Source organism: Protopterus annectens, chromosome 13.part0 (genome assembly GCF_019279795.1).
Source record: "Protopterus annectens isolate FY-2018-M chromosome 13.part0, PAN1.0, whole genome shotgun sequence".
Lineage (NCBI taxonomy): Eukaryota > Metazoa > Chordata > Ceratodontiformes > Protopteridae > Protopterus > Protopterus annectens.
Genome location: NC_056747.1, coordinates 410,502,146 through 410,521,849, shown reverse-complemented (window position 1 = coordinate 410,521,849; position 19,704 = coordinate 410,502,146). Strand labels below are relative to the sequence as shown.

The following is a 19,704-nucleotide window of genomic DNA, read 5'->3' as shown; positions in this document are numbered from 1 at the left end:
GGGGGAGGGGTACTTTAAGTTGTAGGGATGCTTTGTTTGATATTACTTGTAGGTGGGGACTGGAATTTGATTTGCAGCAATGAGGATTATTCATTTGGGGCAGAAGGGAAAATATAACAGAGGGTAGAATTGTTTATGAAAATATTTGGCATGGAAGATGTGAATTTAGGAGTAGAGTGAAATTTAAGTATTATTCCCGAACATACCAAAACTGGGCTAGGCTTGATGGCTTACTTTTCACAGGAACATGTGCATTTAATTGACATTTTTGATTATGATCTGAAATAGTTATTAGATGTCTGCCAATAATAATGAAAATAAAAATGTAGGGTAATGAAAATGAGACACTGGTGCTTTCCCAGCTATTGTTGAAAAGAGGAATTTAAGGAATGGGTAGTGGAAATTTATTCTGGGTTTATTAGAGAAGATAGACATTTCTTCTGAAAATATAGCTATGGAGTGGGATAAAAGCTTAGGGAGCCTATAACAAGGAAGTTAATAGATTTTGAAAAGGTACTAGAAGTATTCAGAAATTTTTATGATCTGTATAATGCAGATAAATATGGAAATCAAGGTACAAATGGAAATGTTTATGGAAGAATTTAAATATGCCAAGGTTAAAGGTAGACGAGATAAAAATTATGTATAACCAGTCTACAGGAAACTCCCCAGAAACAGATGGTAGTCCTGTGGAAATTTAAATTTGGAAACTAGGAGGGAAAAAAGGATCTGGCAGCTTTTGTTTAAAAGCATTTTAAGAGGAGGAGAAGCACCAGAATCCTAGGAGAGAGGTGGTGACTGTAATACCTAAAAATGGCAAAGACCCATCCGGTCCAACTTCATATAGGCCCATTTCAATTCTAAACCTTGATTTGTAAAGTGTTTGTCTGTAATTGCTAGTGGAATGTCAGACGTGATGGCAAAATTGATTGATTAAATATGGATTAGTGTGGTTTTGCGGAGGGGAGGCAAACATTTGACAACATAAATAGAACAATGTTGATCCAGAGGGAAGCAGAATGTAAGAAAGTAACACTGTTTGTTGGCTGGTCTTGTTGCAGAGAAAGCATTCCGCAGAGTAAACTGCGATTTTGAGCAGGACAATGGAAGCATTTACATTACCTGATAAAATTAGGATATACAAAGGACTGGAGGTGGAACGGGGGGGGGGGTCCTCTTGGATAATTTCTATTTGAGCAGAGGAACCAGTCGGGGGTGTCCTCTTCCCCTTTGTTTGCATTATATTTGGAACCATTGGCAAGGAAAATAAGGGACTCAGAAATTCCAGGATATAATTGGTATGGTAGTCAAAGCTGGCTGCATTTCCAGATATTATTTTATACCTGATAAAACCAGAAGAGGATACTTCATTGTTGTGCAACTTTGTGTGAGAAGTTTACTTCATTGTTCAACTTTGTGTGAGAAGTTTGTCCTTTTTTTAGGAGACCAAATTAATGAAGCTAAAACAAAGGCAGATGCAAATTATGTACCAAACTACTTTAACTAGTTATATTTTACAGTTTGTTTGTTTTTTTTTTTTTTTTTTTTTTTAAGTAAACTTAAGTGCATAACATAATTTAGGAAGTGTACATCACACCCTCCACACTGCAAAGTTTCTTCTTGGGTTTGTTTAAATTATGTACCCACACACAAAATTGGTTCAGCAATGTCCATGTTTATGAAGACATGATAAAATGAAGTATTTGAGTGTGGATTAAAAACAATTCTGTTTTGGCAGCTAAAAATATGTGGGAAGAGACCATAAAAAGATGATGCAAAAGCTGACAAATTGGAAGCTCTCTCAAATGTCTGTGGGTAGCAAGATACAAGCAGTCAAAATGTGTTTAGTCCCTTCAGTTTTGTACACGGGTCAGGCATATTTGTATCAACCAGAGAAGCTGTGGATAGTAATTAATAAGAGCAGACTGATTCTGTCTGGGAGAGGAAAACTGCAAGAGTCAAGTGGGATAAGCTGATTCTTCTAATAAAACAAGGTGGTTTGGGATTATATTGACTTGAAGGAGTGTATCAGAGGTGTGTGTGTGTGTGTGTGTGTGTGTGTGTGTGTGTGTGTGTGTGTGTGTGTGTGTGTGTGTGTGTGTGTGTGTGTGTGTGTGTGTGTGTTGAGCAGAAGGTTGCAATTCAAAGTGGAAAGGGATGATGAAACGGAACTTGGAAGTTTTAAGAAACTAGAAGAGACTGGTATTTTGTATGCATATGCTTAAGGAGAATAACAGTAACTCTCTAGAATATCATATGCATAAAGTAGCAGAAAGTATTTTAAGATCTAAGCCAACATGGGAGTGGCAAAAGATTCTGTTGATGGGGATTACTGCAATTAAGGATATAGACAATAGGCAAGAGGGGGCTAGAATTATTTGTTGGAGAAAACTGGCAAAGGAACAAAGGTATTGGGAGCAAGTAGAGATGGAAAGGTAATAGAATGGGAAGAGGCCAAGAGTTTATTTGGACTGCAGTACAGAGATTGCCTACCTGATCAAGGATTGATGTCTTGAGTATAGGCAAAGAGAAATGGATACTAAGTGAAAGCCCAGCAGTGGTAGAGCTTTCAGTAGAATCTAGTTCAGAAACTGCCTTAAAAAGGATAATTAGTAGAGTGTATAAAATATTGCAAGTTGACTAGAAGAAACAATCACTGTGGTTAGAAAGGCTTGGGAAGAGATTGGATAAGTAATTCACAAAGAAGTAGTGGGGGGATGCATGTACAAAATCTCGATTTTAGGATGTTTGCCTGGAACTGTTTACATATGTGCTTTTATACCCAAAGTAGAGTCCAAAGAATTTTTCCTTGGGTAGATGCCAAATGTTGTACATGGGATGAGGAAGACAGGTAATTGGGGAGCCTATGTTTTGGGATTGTAATGAGTTGGCAGACTTTTAAAACCCCCTGCAGACTGCTCATTCAGAAATAGTGTGAGCAAATTGGTATAACTAAGGGAATTGTTTTGAGCTATCTTAGAAAGGCCTTGCTGAGTCTAATTATGGTTGCGGCAAAGAAAGTGGATAGAAAATGGAAATCTAAGTATAAACCAACTGTACTAAAAGTAGTGAATATAGTAAAGGAGATGCAATCAGTAGAAATGTGAGTCTTTAGAAAAGGGTAGGAGCAAATTACATAGCAAAAATGGGAATTGTGGGAACAATATAAGCAGAATAATGTTTTGGAGGAGGAATGAGGTTTAAAAGGAGACAGGATTTGAGTGAGCTATGTAATGTTTCGACAATGACTGGATTCATTATAAGTGATGTATGTTTGCAACAAAAAGAATTCTCTCTCCATGTATATAAATGTACGCCTATGTCATAAGTAATAATTTAATAAAGATGTCTTCCTAGCAACCTAAATACTTTAAGACAAGCTTATTCACTTCCAATAATTTCAAACTTCATTTTTTACTGAGCTGCTTATACTTGTTCCTCTTACTAGCATTGTTTGACGAGGCAAATGTAAAATTATCTCTCAATATTAATTACCTGCACTTATAGTCAGCTTGTCTGCATGGAAACATAAGAAACCATGTATATCTACCCTCAGCTGCAGACTTCTCAACCCACGCCGAACATGTATTTGCTAAAGCGAGGAGGAAAAAAGCACGCTAATATTGTGTGCAAGATGCTCTGCTCTTGTTACATTCACAATGTTCTTGGATTACACCAAGGGCATTAATCCAGGCAGTCATCTATGTAAAAGTAAGAGAAAGCATCAACTCTGCATATGTTCTAATCAGTGCATTTTTACACCCCATTCCCAATTCCAGCAGCCCAAGATTACTGCAAATTAAACATGCTTTTGTCCAGCCTGTCTTTTATATTATAATGTCTACACTTTAAACTACTGCTTTATTTTTAGCTTTACTTTAGTATCTTTCACATACAATAATTGAAAAGGCTCACCCTCACCCCCATCATTTTAGATGCCCCTGACTGCATACTACACATCTGCTTTACTATACAGAATGCAATTTGTCATGAAATGCTGTACAAATACTAATTAAGAACAAAAATTGCTTTACTTGCAGCTACTTTGTTTCCCTTTGTGTCCTCCTATATATTAATGACATGAACTGGGATATATACTTTTGAGTGCACCCACAAATTTAACAAAGTTAACAAAAGTCCAGTCTTTCTCAGCCACTTTTTCTTGTAAAGACCATATTTCACAAGTGTGATTATTGCTTTATAGTTTGACATTTGTTCACTAATTTCAATGTTGATCGTCTTCCTGTTCATCTGCATCTCCCAAAACCATACTCTGGTTCAAGTCCAAAGTATTCATGATTCTTCTAGTCGGCTCTTGTGCTTTTTTCTGTCTCAAGCATTATTCCTTTTTGGAAGTATTTCCTCTCTAGCCTGTTCTAAATCAAAAATATTGATCCTGCATGAAAAAAAAATATTCTGAAGACTGCTTTGGTACAGAAGCTTGAATTTCACACCTGCCTGACATTCCCTAATTGCTGAGATGAATGTACTTCTACCTGGTGTCACTTATCACAAACACTCTGTTTCCACTTTAATACTTTGCCTTTCGGCCACAGTTTTGTCAGGATCACCTCTTTCTGTTGGTGTAATTTCATCTTTACAAATGCAGGACTTGGCTGCTTTCTCATGGCCTGGTTTGGCACATGCTCTGTGCTCTTTCAATTTTAAAAATCCTGGTGTGAAATACCAGTCCAGTGTTTGTGCTTTCGTAAAATTAATACAGTTTGTTCCCTCCAGTTTCTCTGGTGTGAGATCTGTCCTCTAATTCTACCATTTTTTTGAAACCGCTCTCCTCAAGAAGTCTCATACTTAGCCTGCTTTTTCTTCATTTTGACCCCTGATTTTTTGCAGTTTTATCAGTTCATCTGAGTAGTTCCTTAAAGCCTGTTCATGGAGTTGATGTACTTAAGTGTTTCACTTATTTTAATCTGATGTACTCTTTATTTTTTCCTCCAATTACTGGGAACTCTCTCATACCAAAGCTGAACTGCAGACGACTTCCCAGTTCACTGTTTCTTTTCACCTTTTATAGTTTGTTTTCTTTCAGGCTTTCTGTTTCTTCTTTGTTGGCATCCCAGGCAGTATACTTGGTGAACAGTAACCAAATTTTTACTAAAGCTGGCAGAATTACTAGCACCTGTTTTTCATTTTTGCCTTTTCCACACTGGGAGAGCTGAAATTAAGTTGATCAGGGTGCAGCCAGGCTGCCTATTGAATTGTCAGCACTAGAAATGCCAAATTTACAAAAAGCCAAAAAAAAAAAAAAAAAAAAGACTGAAAACCCGGAGAAGAGCGAATCTCAAATTGTTCCTCTTCTTTGTAGGGGGTGAAAGCCCCCCTTCCCCGACCTGTATGACGGATCTGAGAATGCCATACTTCCAAGAAAAGGGAATATTATGCAAAATGGCATCTTGGACTTGGTACATTTAAGTCCGTTCTTTCAGCCATTCAGTTTCCATAGTTTTAGGACTGCGGTCTTGTGGGTCCCGACATTTCAAGTTCTTACCATGCAGCCATTTTGAACAGCCACTGATTTTTATACATTTTTAGTATTTTTGATATCTCCACATTTAACTCTTGATTTCTTTTCCTTCTTGTACTCCTCTTGCCACTCTTCTACAACTGGCCTACCCAACTGCATTCCCCCCACCTTTTTTACTTTTCCTATAACAGTTGCCATTTGTCTTGTACATCTAGACACCTAGTCCCTGTTAAATCTGTAATTACTATCCTTCAAATATTATAACACTAGTTTTTCTCTTGCTAAATGTTTGTTTTTTTTGTACTTTCCCCTTGGACTTCCCCTGAAAAAAGGGGTCTTGCATAACCCAATTGGTCCTTCCCGGTAACCAAATGCTAATAAATAAATGCTATGCAGAGTTGCTGTTTGGAAAGAATGTGACCTCTTATTTCTTTTTCCTCTTCCCCAAGAGGCTTGAGTGAGTTATTTATATACAGTATGTGCATTGCTCTTTTTGTTACAAAATGTTTATTTCATAGTGGTTATGCATTTTGTTAGCCAAGAGTTGTAGAATATAGTAGCAGATGTTTTTATAGTGTGTTGCTTCAATTTAATATCTCTAACCATGTAAAATATGCAAATCTTTGAGCAGTTCTACAAATTATTCATAAATTTGACAGGAAAAGGTAGTAGTATCGAGGAGGTAAATCAAATAAAATGTTCAGATTCCTTTCTTGGAAGTATGACCACTTAAATGTCTTTACTTGCCTAGTTATAAGTGAATAAATTGTGTTTTTTCTGCATGCGCATTGTCTATGTATATGTTTCCCTACTACAGTACTGATGTAAAAGCCTTGTTGAATTGCACTGAGCATTTTTGCTTGGTCCTTTTTGGGGGGAAAAAGGAATTTTAAAACTGTGCTGCAGTTCCTACTACTGAATTCGCATCTTGTATACTAAATATTTTCATAAATTTGTTCCAGTGGATCATCTACCATTGACTAGTCAGTATTCTGTGAATCTTGTCTGTGACAGTTATGTGGAAGTTCTCTTCGTAAGCATCTTGAGGTTGTAATTTTAGTGCATTTTAATGAGCAGAGTGAAAACAGTAGCACTGTACTGGGAGACTGGTTAGTTGCAAAATTTTCATTTTATTCTAACTTGCTTACAGGTACAGTTAGCTGTACTGGAAGATGTCCCAAGCAGACTGATTTGGTTGTTTTAAAGGTTCCAAGGGAAGTACTTTGCTAGCTGCCCTTGCAGGGCACTTTAAGCTTAGCTAGTTTCCCTTTTTTATGCTCAAATTAACCTTTTCCATTTAGAGATTGGCCTTGCCCATTCCATGGTCGATATTTTATATGTATTGCCCCTAATGAAAATAACTGGGAACCTACCATAGATGATTTGAGTGGGCCCTTGCATGGGGCAAAGCATTTAGGGGATGCTTCTGTCCACTAGTAAATTTTGTTTCCCATCCATAGATCCAGATTGTGCTTGAATATGAAAAGGGATGATGTTTATGTGGATGAGAAATCTGTTGTAGACTAGAAGTATCGTCTGCCCAAACCATACAGATGCTATTTGACTTGTTGATATGCAGTAAATTCATCACTATTGAGTCAGTGGATGTCTTGTATGCCAGACACCGGTACCTCTTGGCAGTCTAAAGGGTACAGAGTATAGTGACAGAGGTTTTAGTCAGCCCATGTAGGACATATTGTTTAGGCCTTGTAGCCTTTTAGTAAGGTATCTTGGTGGGCATTCCACTTGGTGCATGTGTTTGGACAGATACATGCTAAAGGGACTAGTATACTCAACAACTGGCCTAATGAAGGCTGACTAGAGGGGACAATGACATCCTTAAGGTCTAGAGAGAGACTCCCTTTGTTTACAAGCTGTGCAATATAGAAGGTGTTTCTAAAAACAATGTTCACGTGTTGGTCAAAAATTAGGTCATTGTCCACATATGTTTCCAGATCCTAAACTGGGTTAACTCTTTGGCATTAATTCCTTGGGGCAGAAGACTTCTCAAAGGATATAATAATGCATTTTTGGCATTTATTTTCAGTGATTTTTGGCACCAGTTATTTAGGGCAAACCTTCCTGCAGGATGGCCAAGTAATTTGATTTTACAGATTATTTCATGTATGACTTGTTTTGAAAGCAGATTCTGTAACCTTTACTCTATGCTGAACTATCTGGTTGAAATTCATGTACAGTATAAAATTTGGAGTTCTTTATATAAACTAAGTTGCTAATTACTGTTTATCCTTTTTACCATTATAAAATTTAGTCAGTTTTCTGCTTCGAGTACGAGCTCTGCTGCTTTTTTTAAATTTTTTTTATTTATTTTTTGTTCTAATGAGACTTCAGAGATGAATAATTGGGACTGGAGAACTGGTTAGTGTGACTCTGATTAAATTAATGTTTTAGACAGAGCTTTTCAGACACACTGTGTTCCAAGCACAATGTTTTTATTTTTTTTATTTTACAACTGTTACCTTCTGTTTCCTGGTGTATGGTTAAACAAAGGTTCACTATCCTGTTTATTTTGGGGCTAGAGTCTGTTTCTGTAGTCCATTGAGGGATAGTTATACTGATTTGGTCAAAACTGATAAGTTGAATAAACATCTCCCTTCAGGCACTCCAACATGCATATGTTTTTGTAACCTTGAAGTTTGTTGTGTTATTCGTTGGGTAGATACTTGAGGGGGTTGTACACCCAAAAGTAAGAACTTTGGTAAGTTTTCCATTTGGTCTGTTGTCCCAGATAGATTTCTTAAATTAGTCCAACTCAAACTGGATTAGGCTAGACTATTTCCAGATTAGTAGGCTGTGCCATCCCTGTCTGTAGTAACTGTAGGAATTTGTCTTGTGACAGGTTGTGCTGCTGGCGGGAGAGATATCTGGTGACCTCTAGTCATAATTTTGGCAAAGTACTGTTAATCCATCTGCTCATCCTTTGGTCTGCTTAGAAATTGTTCCTGTTGGTAGGAACTAACTTTCTTCAGTGTTGGGTTGTGCATCAGTTGGGAGGGTGGGAATGTGACCTCTTATAAACCTAGAATGCAAGCATATAGTTCTGACTAGGTGATAGTCATTCTGTATCTGTGGCTTAGAATTCAGAGAAGATAGACTGGTAAAATAATGGAAACTTCTTATCTTGTAGTGTGTGTTTTTTTTTTTTTTTTTTTTTATATATATATATATATATATATAATATATATATATATATATACACTGCATATAGATTCTTCACAGCAGGGAGTACAGACACCTCTATTTGCTTGTGATAGGAGGAGGTGGGTCACAGTCCTTGCGAGGAAAGCGTAACCTTCAATCTCAAACTTGCTGAGGCAACACACTTAACTGTATTTCTCTACTGTCCTAGAAAGAAGAGAAAATATAATTATTCTTGTTTCTCAGACCATAACCCTAAGCCTAGCAGACTCATAAGCTGCAGTTACTAAAAAAATTGAGTAGACTGCCTTTTCAATGGAATCCCAGGAAGAGTGTAGAGAGGAGGTACATCATAACCAGTATCAAGAGAGCACTGATGTAATCAAGAAAGGATGGAAACAGATTTTGAATTTCACAGTGTAAAGTATGTACTGCTTTTTTGTTATGCTCTTAAGATGATGGTGCCTCACTGGTTCCCTCCTGAAAAGAGGCTACACGCCTAATGGGACAAACCCAGTCATTTAGGGATTAAATTAAAATCACTTATTTGCATTCAATAGGAAGAGGGACTGAATTATGGTTGAGATTTTACACAGTGAATACTATGGATATTAAGTTTCACAGATAACAGGTTATGGATACAGTCATACACATACAGCAACTGAAAGTCCTATTACACATTATATTGAAGACCAGGGAAAATTCAGTGGTAGAGAAGGAAGGGAGGGCATGAAGGGAGTAAGCTGGACTAAAGAGAAATGGAAAGGAGACTACTGATAAGAAGTGAAAAATTTTAATATTTTGGGTAACTACTGACAACCAGGAAGGTGGTGCAGAGGCTGAATGTAGTCAGTTGCACAAGGCTTGAGACGATAGTGAAGAGATACATTTGTGGAATGAGGTGAATAGATGTAAGAAATGGAGGCAATAGTGAAGCAATATGTCAGGAGCTAGTCAGCCTGCCACTGCATTTTCAGCAATCATTTAATCTAATGATATTAGCTGTAAACTTTCAGCTGTAACAATACTGTACTTTTCCCCACTATTGCTAGACCATGAAGTCGCATGTTTAGAGTATTTAAGTTGGTGGGGGCTCATCTTTGTAAAGAAAAAAAGTTTCCTTTTTGCTGAAAAGTTTTCAGCAATTAATACTTGATTAAACTACATTTGGAGTTGTGTCCAGCAGATTGATGCGATTCCCATTGACTTTGTAAGAAGGCAGTATTGTAGCAGACTGTAACATGAGTAAGCATACATTTAATGTGGTTCTTCTAAAAAGATTAAATAATCCATTGACGTTGAGTAAGAGTATTCTTGACTCCTAATTCTATTTTGGTAGAAACACGAGACTTTTTTTTATCAGGTAAAGATGTTTTAACTGTCTGGGTTATCCACTTCCCTGCATGATATAACAGCAGGTCCAAGATATATGCAGTACACACACACCACACATACACTTTTCCAAAAAGTGTAGTGGTAAGGATGAGGATTTTGTTTGCTTTTCTATATTCAATGTGTTAAGGGTTTAGAATGTCAAGACATTAGAAAAATATTTGTCTGTTTTACTAGGTGCTGGGTATACTGACAGATGAGGAGAACCTTGCTGTGTTTGATGAAATTCAACAGGAGCTCATCGCACAAGGTAAGCAGATGGAGTGGGAAGGTGTATTTAGCTGAAGATTTGTCATAATTTTTAATTTGTCTGTGTAAGTTGGAGAGCTGCTGATAGCTGGGTTTGTGTGTCTGGCTGATAAAACACTGTTTTCTCTTATTGTTCATTTAGATTGATTAAATGCTGTGTATAGTATGTTAATTTGAGATAGAGTTTGGGTGACCAAGCTGTATTGACCTCCGTAGTACAGTGTAACTATCTGTTTCAATAGGTTATTCTCCACATTATCACTTTTGTAGATAAACAGCTGTAGGTTTGGTGACAACAGAATATTTGAGATGTTCATTAAGCTTTGTATGCCAAACATTGATGGGGAGCTGTTTAGCAGTGGAGGGGATTGATCTTTTGACTTTAAAAAAGATATGCTCATCACAGTGAGTACTGCTATGGTAGCCTAAGCTATGGTTTCTATATTGCATAGAATATAAGCTAAGGAGAAAGAACTGTATAGGATGTAACCCCTGTCCAGATTCCAAAGCTTCAGGGCACCTTCCACATGCTCACTCCATTAGTTAGCTTAAGAACTGAGGGTTAGACGCATCCTCTGCAGCTGGAGTCCCCTTAGTGGGCAAGGGACACTTGTCAATCTTGGCAAAAGGGGAAGGAAACGTGCATCTACCTAGCCAGAATGTTGTCCCCAACCCAAGGTAAAGAAGCCTCTGGAAATTGAGTTTGTTCTTCAGAAATTCCTGACAAAAAGAAACTGAGCTAAACATTTAGTGTCCTTCTGTTCACATGTTGCAGTATTCATAACGGTAGGGAGATGCTGCCAGCAGTGCTACCTTCTGGCCAGTATACCATAGTCTTGCTTCTGGAGGGCAAGTGTGACATCCCTTGTCAGGGCCATAAACTGATGTAGGGTATAAAGGTGACGTCTGCATGCACTCTTCTCAGAAATTTCTTGCTGCAGTGAATGCTAGACTCCTGTTCACCAGTTCTGAAAGCAGATCGTGTTTTCAGATGACCGTTAAGTCTCCAGATTATTCCAGATCATACCATTTCTCCTTTCTGATACAGATAAGTATCATGGTAGGCTTTTTCTTTGCCTTTGGTTATTGTTAAGTCTTGCATGTCAGCTAGAAAGGGGAAATGTGCTTGTGGGAGACAAATTCCTCAAGGATGTGTACAAGAAGTGCGTCTCTTGGTTAGGTGAGGCCCACGACCATACGTCCTGTTACATTGGCAAGTCTTTCCTCCCAAAAACCCTTCGTAGCAGTCTTGCTGCATTAAAATTGAATTTAGAAAGTCAGAGAGACTGACTTCTTGCACTCGATATGGAAGGGGGGTAGGCCCAATCGAAGAGCCACCGAGTTAGACCGCCAAGAAAGTTAGGCCGCAATCCCACACTGTGCCTCAAGTGTCCAAGAATGTTCTTGAGGCTGATGAAACCCCGGCATCTTCCCAGACATCTGTTTCCAAGCCAGGCTCGGGAACCTCAGTGGAAGCTGGGGTGGCGGAAACTTTTAGTACATCTGCTGAGGCTATTCAGCCATCGGATCCTGATGGCGGAGGGGAACCACCTTTCAGTCAATCGGAGGGCCTTGCTCCTTAAATTCCACCCAGGCAGACGTCTGCTCCAATTCTCTCCCCACCAGTTTCTCCTTTAAAGAAAAAGCAAAAATTTAAACGCCCTGAAACCCAACCATTTCCTGGATGGGAAGTTTTTTCTAAGTCTCCAAGGCTTTTTAAGGCTATTTAGGCCTTGCAGACACAACAGGCCCCACCAGCCCCCTCACTTCAACCTACTTTACAGGGATCAGAGGAAGAGTAAAGACCTTTCATCCAGAAAAAAGGTCATTGTCCCACTGTACTAATCCCTCATTAGCCTCATTATAGAATACACGCCCCGTTTGGTATGTATCTCTCAAGACATGTGCAGTAACTGGGAAGGCTGCAGAAATACCTCACAAAAAAATCACAGGCCTAAAGCAGATGCTCTATGCTGACTGTCTTAAAAAAAAAACTTGAGCTAAACTGTTGCATATAGTCTACTCTGAGGTAATTTTTCTGCTTAACATACAAGGCCATGTCAAACCCAGAGCTGTTGGACATGCTACACTTAAAGAAATCCCAATCCTTCAGAGCCACGTGCTCCAGGGATCTAAACCTTCTCATCACAATTAACAAAACATGCTGGAGGGATAGGTTCTTGACCCAGAGACTCCCCAGACTCTGGACTAGACTGCCTATACATGTCAAGCAGAGCACCTCTTTGGCCCTCTTCAAAAGGAACCTTGACGATTGGATGGGAGATGGGAAATTCACCCCGGGGATCACGTCAGTCGCCCTGCTAGACAGGGGTCCAGGGAAGTAAATATTTTGGGAAGAAATGGCCAGGGAATTGTTATGGCTAGGCTTGCACGTCAGTCGCCCTGCTAGACAGGGGTCCAGGGAAGTAAATATTTTGGGAAGAAATGGCCAGGGAATTGTTATGGCTAGGCTTGTATAGGCCCTAGAGTCGATTTAGCCTAGTACCAACCCATAAACCTATGAGTACTCCTCTTCAAATAAATCTGTTTCAGATGAATCCCAAATAGAGTTCCCAAAAGATTTCATCACCCCAGAGGAGGAGGACTCAATTACTCCTCAGTCTCCAGGGGACTAAATCACCTTTGCAGATGCAATCTACCTCATGAGGGAGCATTTTAAATGGCAGTCATCTGAAGTATCTGACACCAAGAAAAGGTACTTCGACCTTTTACAAATGGAGCAACCTTCTCCTTCAGCAGTGGCCCCCTTGTTACCTACCTTTCTGGATGCCTTCTTGGCTGTTTCTTAATCCCCTGACTCTCAACCACCAGCTTCTAAACGACCGGACCAATTTTACAAGGTCCCTCAGGATGCCAGATACCTCTTTAGGAAGGCCCCTGCAGTTATTGCTGTCTCTGCTGACAAACCATCTAAGCAACTACCTTTGACTGCTCTTTGTCCCACAGGCAAAGACCGTAAATTCATGGACAGACTAGGGAAGAAGGTTTATACCTCCTCTACTCTGGCTATAAGAGCCCTCAACTACCAAACACATATGGCTATATGTGTCTTGGATACCATTACCAAGGCCTCCACATTACTATCCGAGGCACCAGATTCTCCAATAAAAACACATTAATACCCTCCTCTCCACTGCATCCCAAGTAACTAGGCACTCAAAAGTGTAGTTATGATGCTGTGAAAGCCTCATTTAAATCTGCTGCATCTGGATCAGTTTTCAGGTGATATTCTTGGGTGAGACTACAACCTCTACCCATGGATCTGCAAACAAAATTATTGGATGCACCCCTGGATAATAAAGCTCTGTTTGGGCAAGCCTCAGCAGAACTTCTCAAATCCCTTCAAGAAAAGGGTAAGGAACTTCAAAATCTTAAACTCCTACTGGTGTCTCCTATACGAGATTCCACAGGAATTATACACAAAAACCTTCATTTGTCAGAAGGCAGTCCTCACACTCTGCTCCACAGTCTAAAGGTTGCAGATGAACTAGGAAAAGCGCTATTCCAAGATTTCCAACCAGTTCTTCTACTACACCCTTTTGAGACCTTTCTGACAACTCAAGACCGCCTCCTCTGTGACTACACCCTTGCACCAAAACACCCCACTTACCCTCCATCTCACTCTCTTCTTTCCCTCCTGGCAGATAATCACATCAGAGCAATGAGTACTCTCCATCATTCAGTCAGGCTATTTCATGACTTGTTGGATTCTGCCACCCTTTCATGGTATCCCTCAACCACCTGCAAGTCAAACCCACCTTTTTCCCCCTATCATTCAACAACTTCTAGATCAAGGTACCGTACCATCAAACCTAGGCTTTTACTCCAGAATGTTTCTGGTACCAAGTAAGGACGGCCCATGGAGGCCAATCCTAGACTTATCCTTTGTAAACCTCTTTCTTAAAGTTCCCAGTTTCAAAAATGATTACATTACCCCTGCTCTTACCACTCATTCCAGCTTGGGCTTTCATGGTGGCCATGGATTTGAAAGATTCCTACCTGCACATCCCTATTCATCCAGATTAGAGGAGATATCTCAGATTTGCAATAGGCTCTTGCCATTTGCAATTTTCTGCCATGCCCTTTGGAGACTCTACTGCTCCCTGAGTGTTCACAAAGTGCCTGGCCCCCATCATTGCTCACTGCAGGACTCCAGGTATTCAGATATACCCATACCTGGATGACCTGCTCAGTCTTCATCAAGAATGCCTAGTCCTCCTAGTACATCTACAACAGGTAATCTCTACCCTGTCTCAGTTAGTTAGGGTTCGCTATAAACCATGAAAAGTCTCACCTGATCCCCTCTCAGGACCTGGTTTTCCTGGGATGCAGGATCCGAACAGAGAAAATGAAAGTCTTCATTTCAGATCAAAGAATCCTAGACAGTTGTCTATACTTCCAAAAAACTCCCCTGCCATGCTTGCTTGCCAGCTCGAGAAATTTTAAGAATTCTAGGCCTCGTGGCATCACTCGTACCCATGTTGCCTCTGGCAAAACTCCACATGTGAAAAATCCAGTGGGTCCTGAAAAAGTAACACTCCCAGTCCCTAGATACCTTCCTCCCCTTACTTCGTTTCTTGAAGAAGGAACTCCAGTGGTGGATATCTGCTCTCCACCTCAACCAAGGGACCCACCTTCAGGTCCCTGCACCCCTCCAATAGGTCTCCACAGATGCTTTCGACTTCGGGTGGGTGGGGGGTAAGTGCTACTTACAAACCAAAAATAACACTCTGCAAGGCACATGGTCCAACCCAAGACAAAAGGACCATATCAACATTAAAGAAATGAGTGCTTTACGCTTGGCATGCTAACTTTCAAATCAGCCCTTCAGCCAGGAACCCTGAAAGTAATCACAGACAATATGATGGTCCTGTGGTACATAAACAAGTGGGGGGAACGAAGTCCTACCCACTCTGCAGCCTAGGAATCCACATCTGGAACCTCGCAGTATCTCTCCACTTTCATCTGGTAGCCATTTATATCCCTTCAATAGAGAATGTCACGGCAGACTTCCTGAACAGAACTTCAACTCCCAGTTATGAATGGATGCTTCACAGGGAAGTGTTTCTGGACATAATCCATGGGTGGAGTATTCCACAAGCAGATCTTTTTGCCTCCGCCCAGAACAGACAGATGCCCAAATTCTGCACAAAGAATCTGCATCCACAACTGTGGAAAGTGGACGCCTTCTCCTTTCTCTTGGGAGGGAATGTACCTGTATGCTTCCCCCCTGTCATCTTAGTTCAGAAAGTCCTAGGGGAAATGCAGGAGGACAATCCAAAAATCCTATTGGTGATCCCCTTTTGGCCAAGACTGCTTTGTTTTTCCCTCCTACAACCTACTAGCCAAGGGCAATTGCCACAAGTTACCCCACCAAATAGACTTGCTCACACAGGACAAGAGATCCCTACTACACCCTCAGGTAAACAATCTGAAATTAACCTTATGGGTGATACGGTTTTGATCCCCTACAGACACCTATACTCAGAGGATGTACTCCATCTTCTGCAAGAGATGAGAAAACATAGTAGCAGGAGATACTGTGTATCCAAATGGAACAGATTCCCTACTGATGTCAATGGAAAAATCAGGACCCTCTGACTACCTCTATACCTATGGTCCTTTCCTATTTGTGGGAGCTACTTCACTCAGGACTAACATATACTCCTCAATCAAAGTGCATTTACCTGCCATCTTTGCCTATTGGCCTGTCTCCCCTCCTCTGGCTTCCAGACTAGAGGTCAAATTTTCTTCAAAGGGGTACTTCATATCAGGCCTCCCAGGAAATAAAAACTTACATTGCCACCCTTTGAACCAGCTCATTCAGTATCCCTGAAGCTGTGCACACTGGAAACACTTCTACTGGTGGCCATTACATCTGCCAGGAGGTTGTTTGAGATACAAGCCCTCATGGTTACCCCTCCCCTACCTTATTTTCCACAAGGATAGAGTTGCTCTCAGACCAACCCTTTCTTCATACCGAAGGTGGTTAATGAACTTTCACTAAACCAGACCATTAATATACTGTTTTTCGACTCTCTACCACAAAATTCCTCAGAAAGGACTCCCCCATTCCTTGGATGTCCACACACAACTGAGGTATTACTTGGACAAAGCCAAACCTATCAAAGTCTGAAACGTTTCATCTCCTTCCACCCGAGAGCTCTAGGGAAGGCCGTCTCCAAGCAAATCCATTTCTTAATGGATTTCTAAATCCATTAACTTATGCTACTCTTACCATGGAAAATCCCTGCATGGTCAAGTGAAACCTCGCTCCACCAGGGCAGCTGCTTCCTCAGCTGCCTCTTCAAAGGAATTGACTACACTTCCATCCTGGAAGCTGCCACTTGGGACTTCTGTCCATCTTTACCCAACATTACAAACTGGACCTAGTCTGTAGAGCTAGGGCAGGGTTTGCCACGTCTATCCTCCAAGGACCCCTTGACCAGGAAACCCAATCCTCCACCCAGAACCATACCTAAAAGCTCTGGTACTTTCCCTACTGTTATGAATACTGCAACATGTGAATAGAAAGACACAGAATAGCTGTGTAAGGACTTACATAACCTTAGATGTCCTTCTCTTCCATGTTGCAGTATTCAGTCCCCCCCACCTACCCCTCTACCTTTACCATCTTGCATACTGTACTGACTTGTGGGAACATAACCCTTCTATCCCTTCAGTTTCTCCACTAAACACAAACTTCCTGCTACCCTAACTCTAGCCTACATGTAATTCTAAGGTTTCCCTTGGGACCCTTCTACCCACAGGAGTACTACTGTATGCTGCAGTTCATTCTGAGGAGGATGTGTGCAGACGTCACCTTTATACCCCAAGTCAGTTTATGGCGCTGACTAGGGACGTCACACGTACCCTCCAGAAGTAAGACTTTGGTATACTGGCTGGAAGGTGGCACTGCTGGCAGCATTTTCCTACTGTTAAGCGTACTGCAACATGGAAGAGAAAAACATCTAAGGTTATGGTTAAGTCCTTGCACAACTACTCTTGGTGTACTGTATCAGTTACTCTGGACAGGAGTAATTTATTAAGCATAGCTTCATGGTCTTGTACAGGCTCTTTACCCTTCTTATAAGGCTGTTTCTGGTAAGACCAAAAGGAATTTGTTTTCCTGAAGAGGTTTGAGATTGAACTTATACAGGGCAAGGTGAAGGGACAGATGCACTTCTTTCTCCCTTGGGTTTCTGGTTCTTTCTCCTTTGGGTTTCTGGTTCAGAGGCTAAAGGAGAATATGGTGTCTGATTATTCTCTGTGAAGATGTCTTTCTCTGAGACTATAATAGGATGAATCTCTCTCGCGTGCTCTCTCGCAATTTGAACTTTTAAGCACTAACTATTACACCAACCCTCAATAGCTTCACCCATTCCTCCAGTTCTGTCTGTCTTGGAGCACATTTTTGTCACAGCTTTCACTTTCCTCGACAGATGGCCTGTTGCCCCTAAAAAGCAGAGGGATTATATAAAGTTTCAGTTTCAAGTTGTGTACACTTATCCCAGATCTGACTCAGCAGCTGGAATCCGTCTGCAGCTAAACATTTTCTTAATGCAGTCTCCTGATGAGGATTAAGACACTTGACAGGCTTTAGAAAAAGTATATGCTTCTGCAACTTTAATTTTAGAATTCTCAGTTGTCAGGCTCACATATTGAACTTTATCCTAGCTAATTGTGAAAGTATGAAGTATATTTGGCTATACATTTCCTCTTGTGAGGAGAAATCTGCTTTGTGTAATTAGGTTACTTCTCCTTCCCAAGTCTCATCATTGTTTAAAATGTTTGACTCTGTGGATAGTACTACCAGGGCTGCTTTCACTGTTCTTATAGGTAGGTACTAGGCTATTGGCCTACATAAGCCTAGCCAGCAAGGATCCATAGCTTACGCCACCCAAGAAAGTTATTTTCCTGTGCCACTGTCCAGCAGAGAGACCGAAGTGATCCCCGGGGTGTTTTTCCTATTTCCCATCCACTCATCAAGATTTTTCTTGAAGAGTGCTAATGAAGAACTTTGCTTGACATAGATGGGTAGCTTGTTCCAGAGTATAGGAAGTCTCTGGGACAAGAATCTGTCCCTCCAGTGTGTCCTGTTTATTGTGGTGACAAGGTTTAGGTCCCTAGAGCGTGTAGCTCTGAGGGATTGGGATTTCTTTAGGTGTGTAACATGTCCAACAGATCTGGGTTTGACATAGCTTTATATGTTGGGCAGATATCACCTTGGAGTAGGCGATATGCTACGGAGTAAAGCTGGACTTTTTTTTAGGCGGTCAGTGTAGGGCATTTGAGGCCAGTAATCCTCTTGGAGGTACTTCTGTGGCCTTTCCAGCTGCTGCAGATGTCTGAAGAGATTTGCATGGTTGTGTTCTCAGAACATTCCTAAGCATGTCGCAAATAAAATTCTCAAGTCCCATGGACAAAAATAATATTTTTGGACCCTGTTCTGCACAAGTTAGTAAAATGTCTTGCCCATTGCTCTGACCTTCTGTAAGAAGAGTATCTTAGTTTCAAGCTCTTGTGGTGAGTCAGCCTTGTTTTATCGGTAGGGTTTCTTTGAGAACTAATCCTTCCTTTTATGCCTTGTGGTCTCGGTTTACCTTATGCCAACCTGTCTATCCTTTACAGCAGTGATCATTTGAACATCTGTTGTGGTAAGTTTACTTGGGTAATGTACTTTCTCCATTGCTTCCATGTGCCTGTTTAGTATAGATTTCTTTAACCCTTTTTTGAAAGCAGGACATCATCTTCTGGATATTTGTGTAGAGTACACTATGCTATGCTTTGTAAATTGGTGGTTCCTGTTAGTACAACTCTCCCATTTGTAAAAAGGAATAGCAGCCGCAGGAGTGGGCGGCATCATTTAGCAGAGTCTTGTAGCTATTCAGTACATAACATTGAGTACTACTACTTTTCTGACAAGACATTTTCCTCTTATGCAGAACAGTCCATTATAGAGGAATACGAGCAGAGCCAGAAGTTTGATGAAGAGTATTTGCATGCTGTCATTGAATGTTTGGAATCGGAAAATAAAGTAATTTGTCCAGTTTGCAGAAGGTAGGAACTTAGTCTTTTGTTGAAGCACAAAGAATGCATTGGCAGTGCACAGCTGTACTTCTACTGTTTGTTCTTGATTAAAACACTTTAAGATGTTACCAAAAGTTTTTTTCACCAAGAAGCTGAGGTAATGGGTACTAAAAGGAGCAAGATTCCAAGTACCTGTGTTTGTAACAGTTTGTAACTACTAAGCTGCTGTGAAGTACCACACTGATAAGTAAATGTATTTTATCTCGTTTTCCATGTGATAAAATGTTGGACCTATTCTGCTGCCTTTTTATGATTTCATGTGGATTTTTTAAATAAACCAGGAAGGTGGGCCTATATTTTCCTGCCACAAC

General features: G+C 40.4%; 1 protein-coding gene across 1 annotated transcript in view; it reads left to right on the top strand.

Annotated features, from left to right (window-relative positions):
- The window catches only part of RPAIN (RPA interacting protein), a gene marked incomplete in the record, with an annotated part of 98,595 nt that overhangs the window by 46,053 nt on the left and 32,838 nt on the right, over positions 1-19,704 (top strand). Inside the window, 2 exon segments of the mRNA XM_044054044.1 lie at positions 10,211-10,283; positions 19,249-19,363. Of these exon segments, the coding sequence (XP_043909979.1) occupies positions 10,211-10,283; positions 19,249-19,363 (188 nt within the window).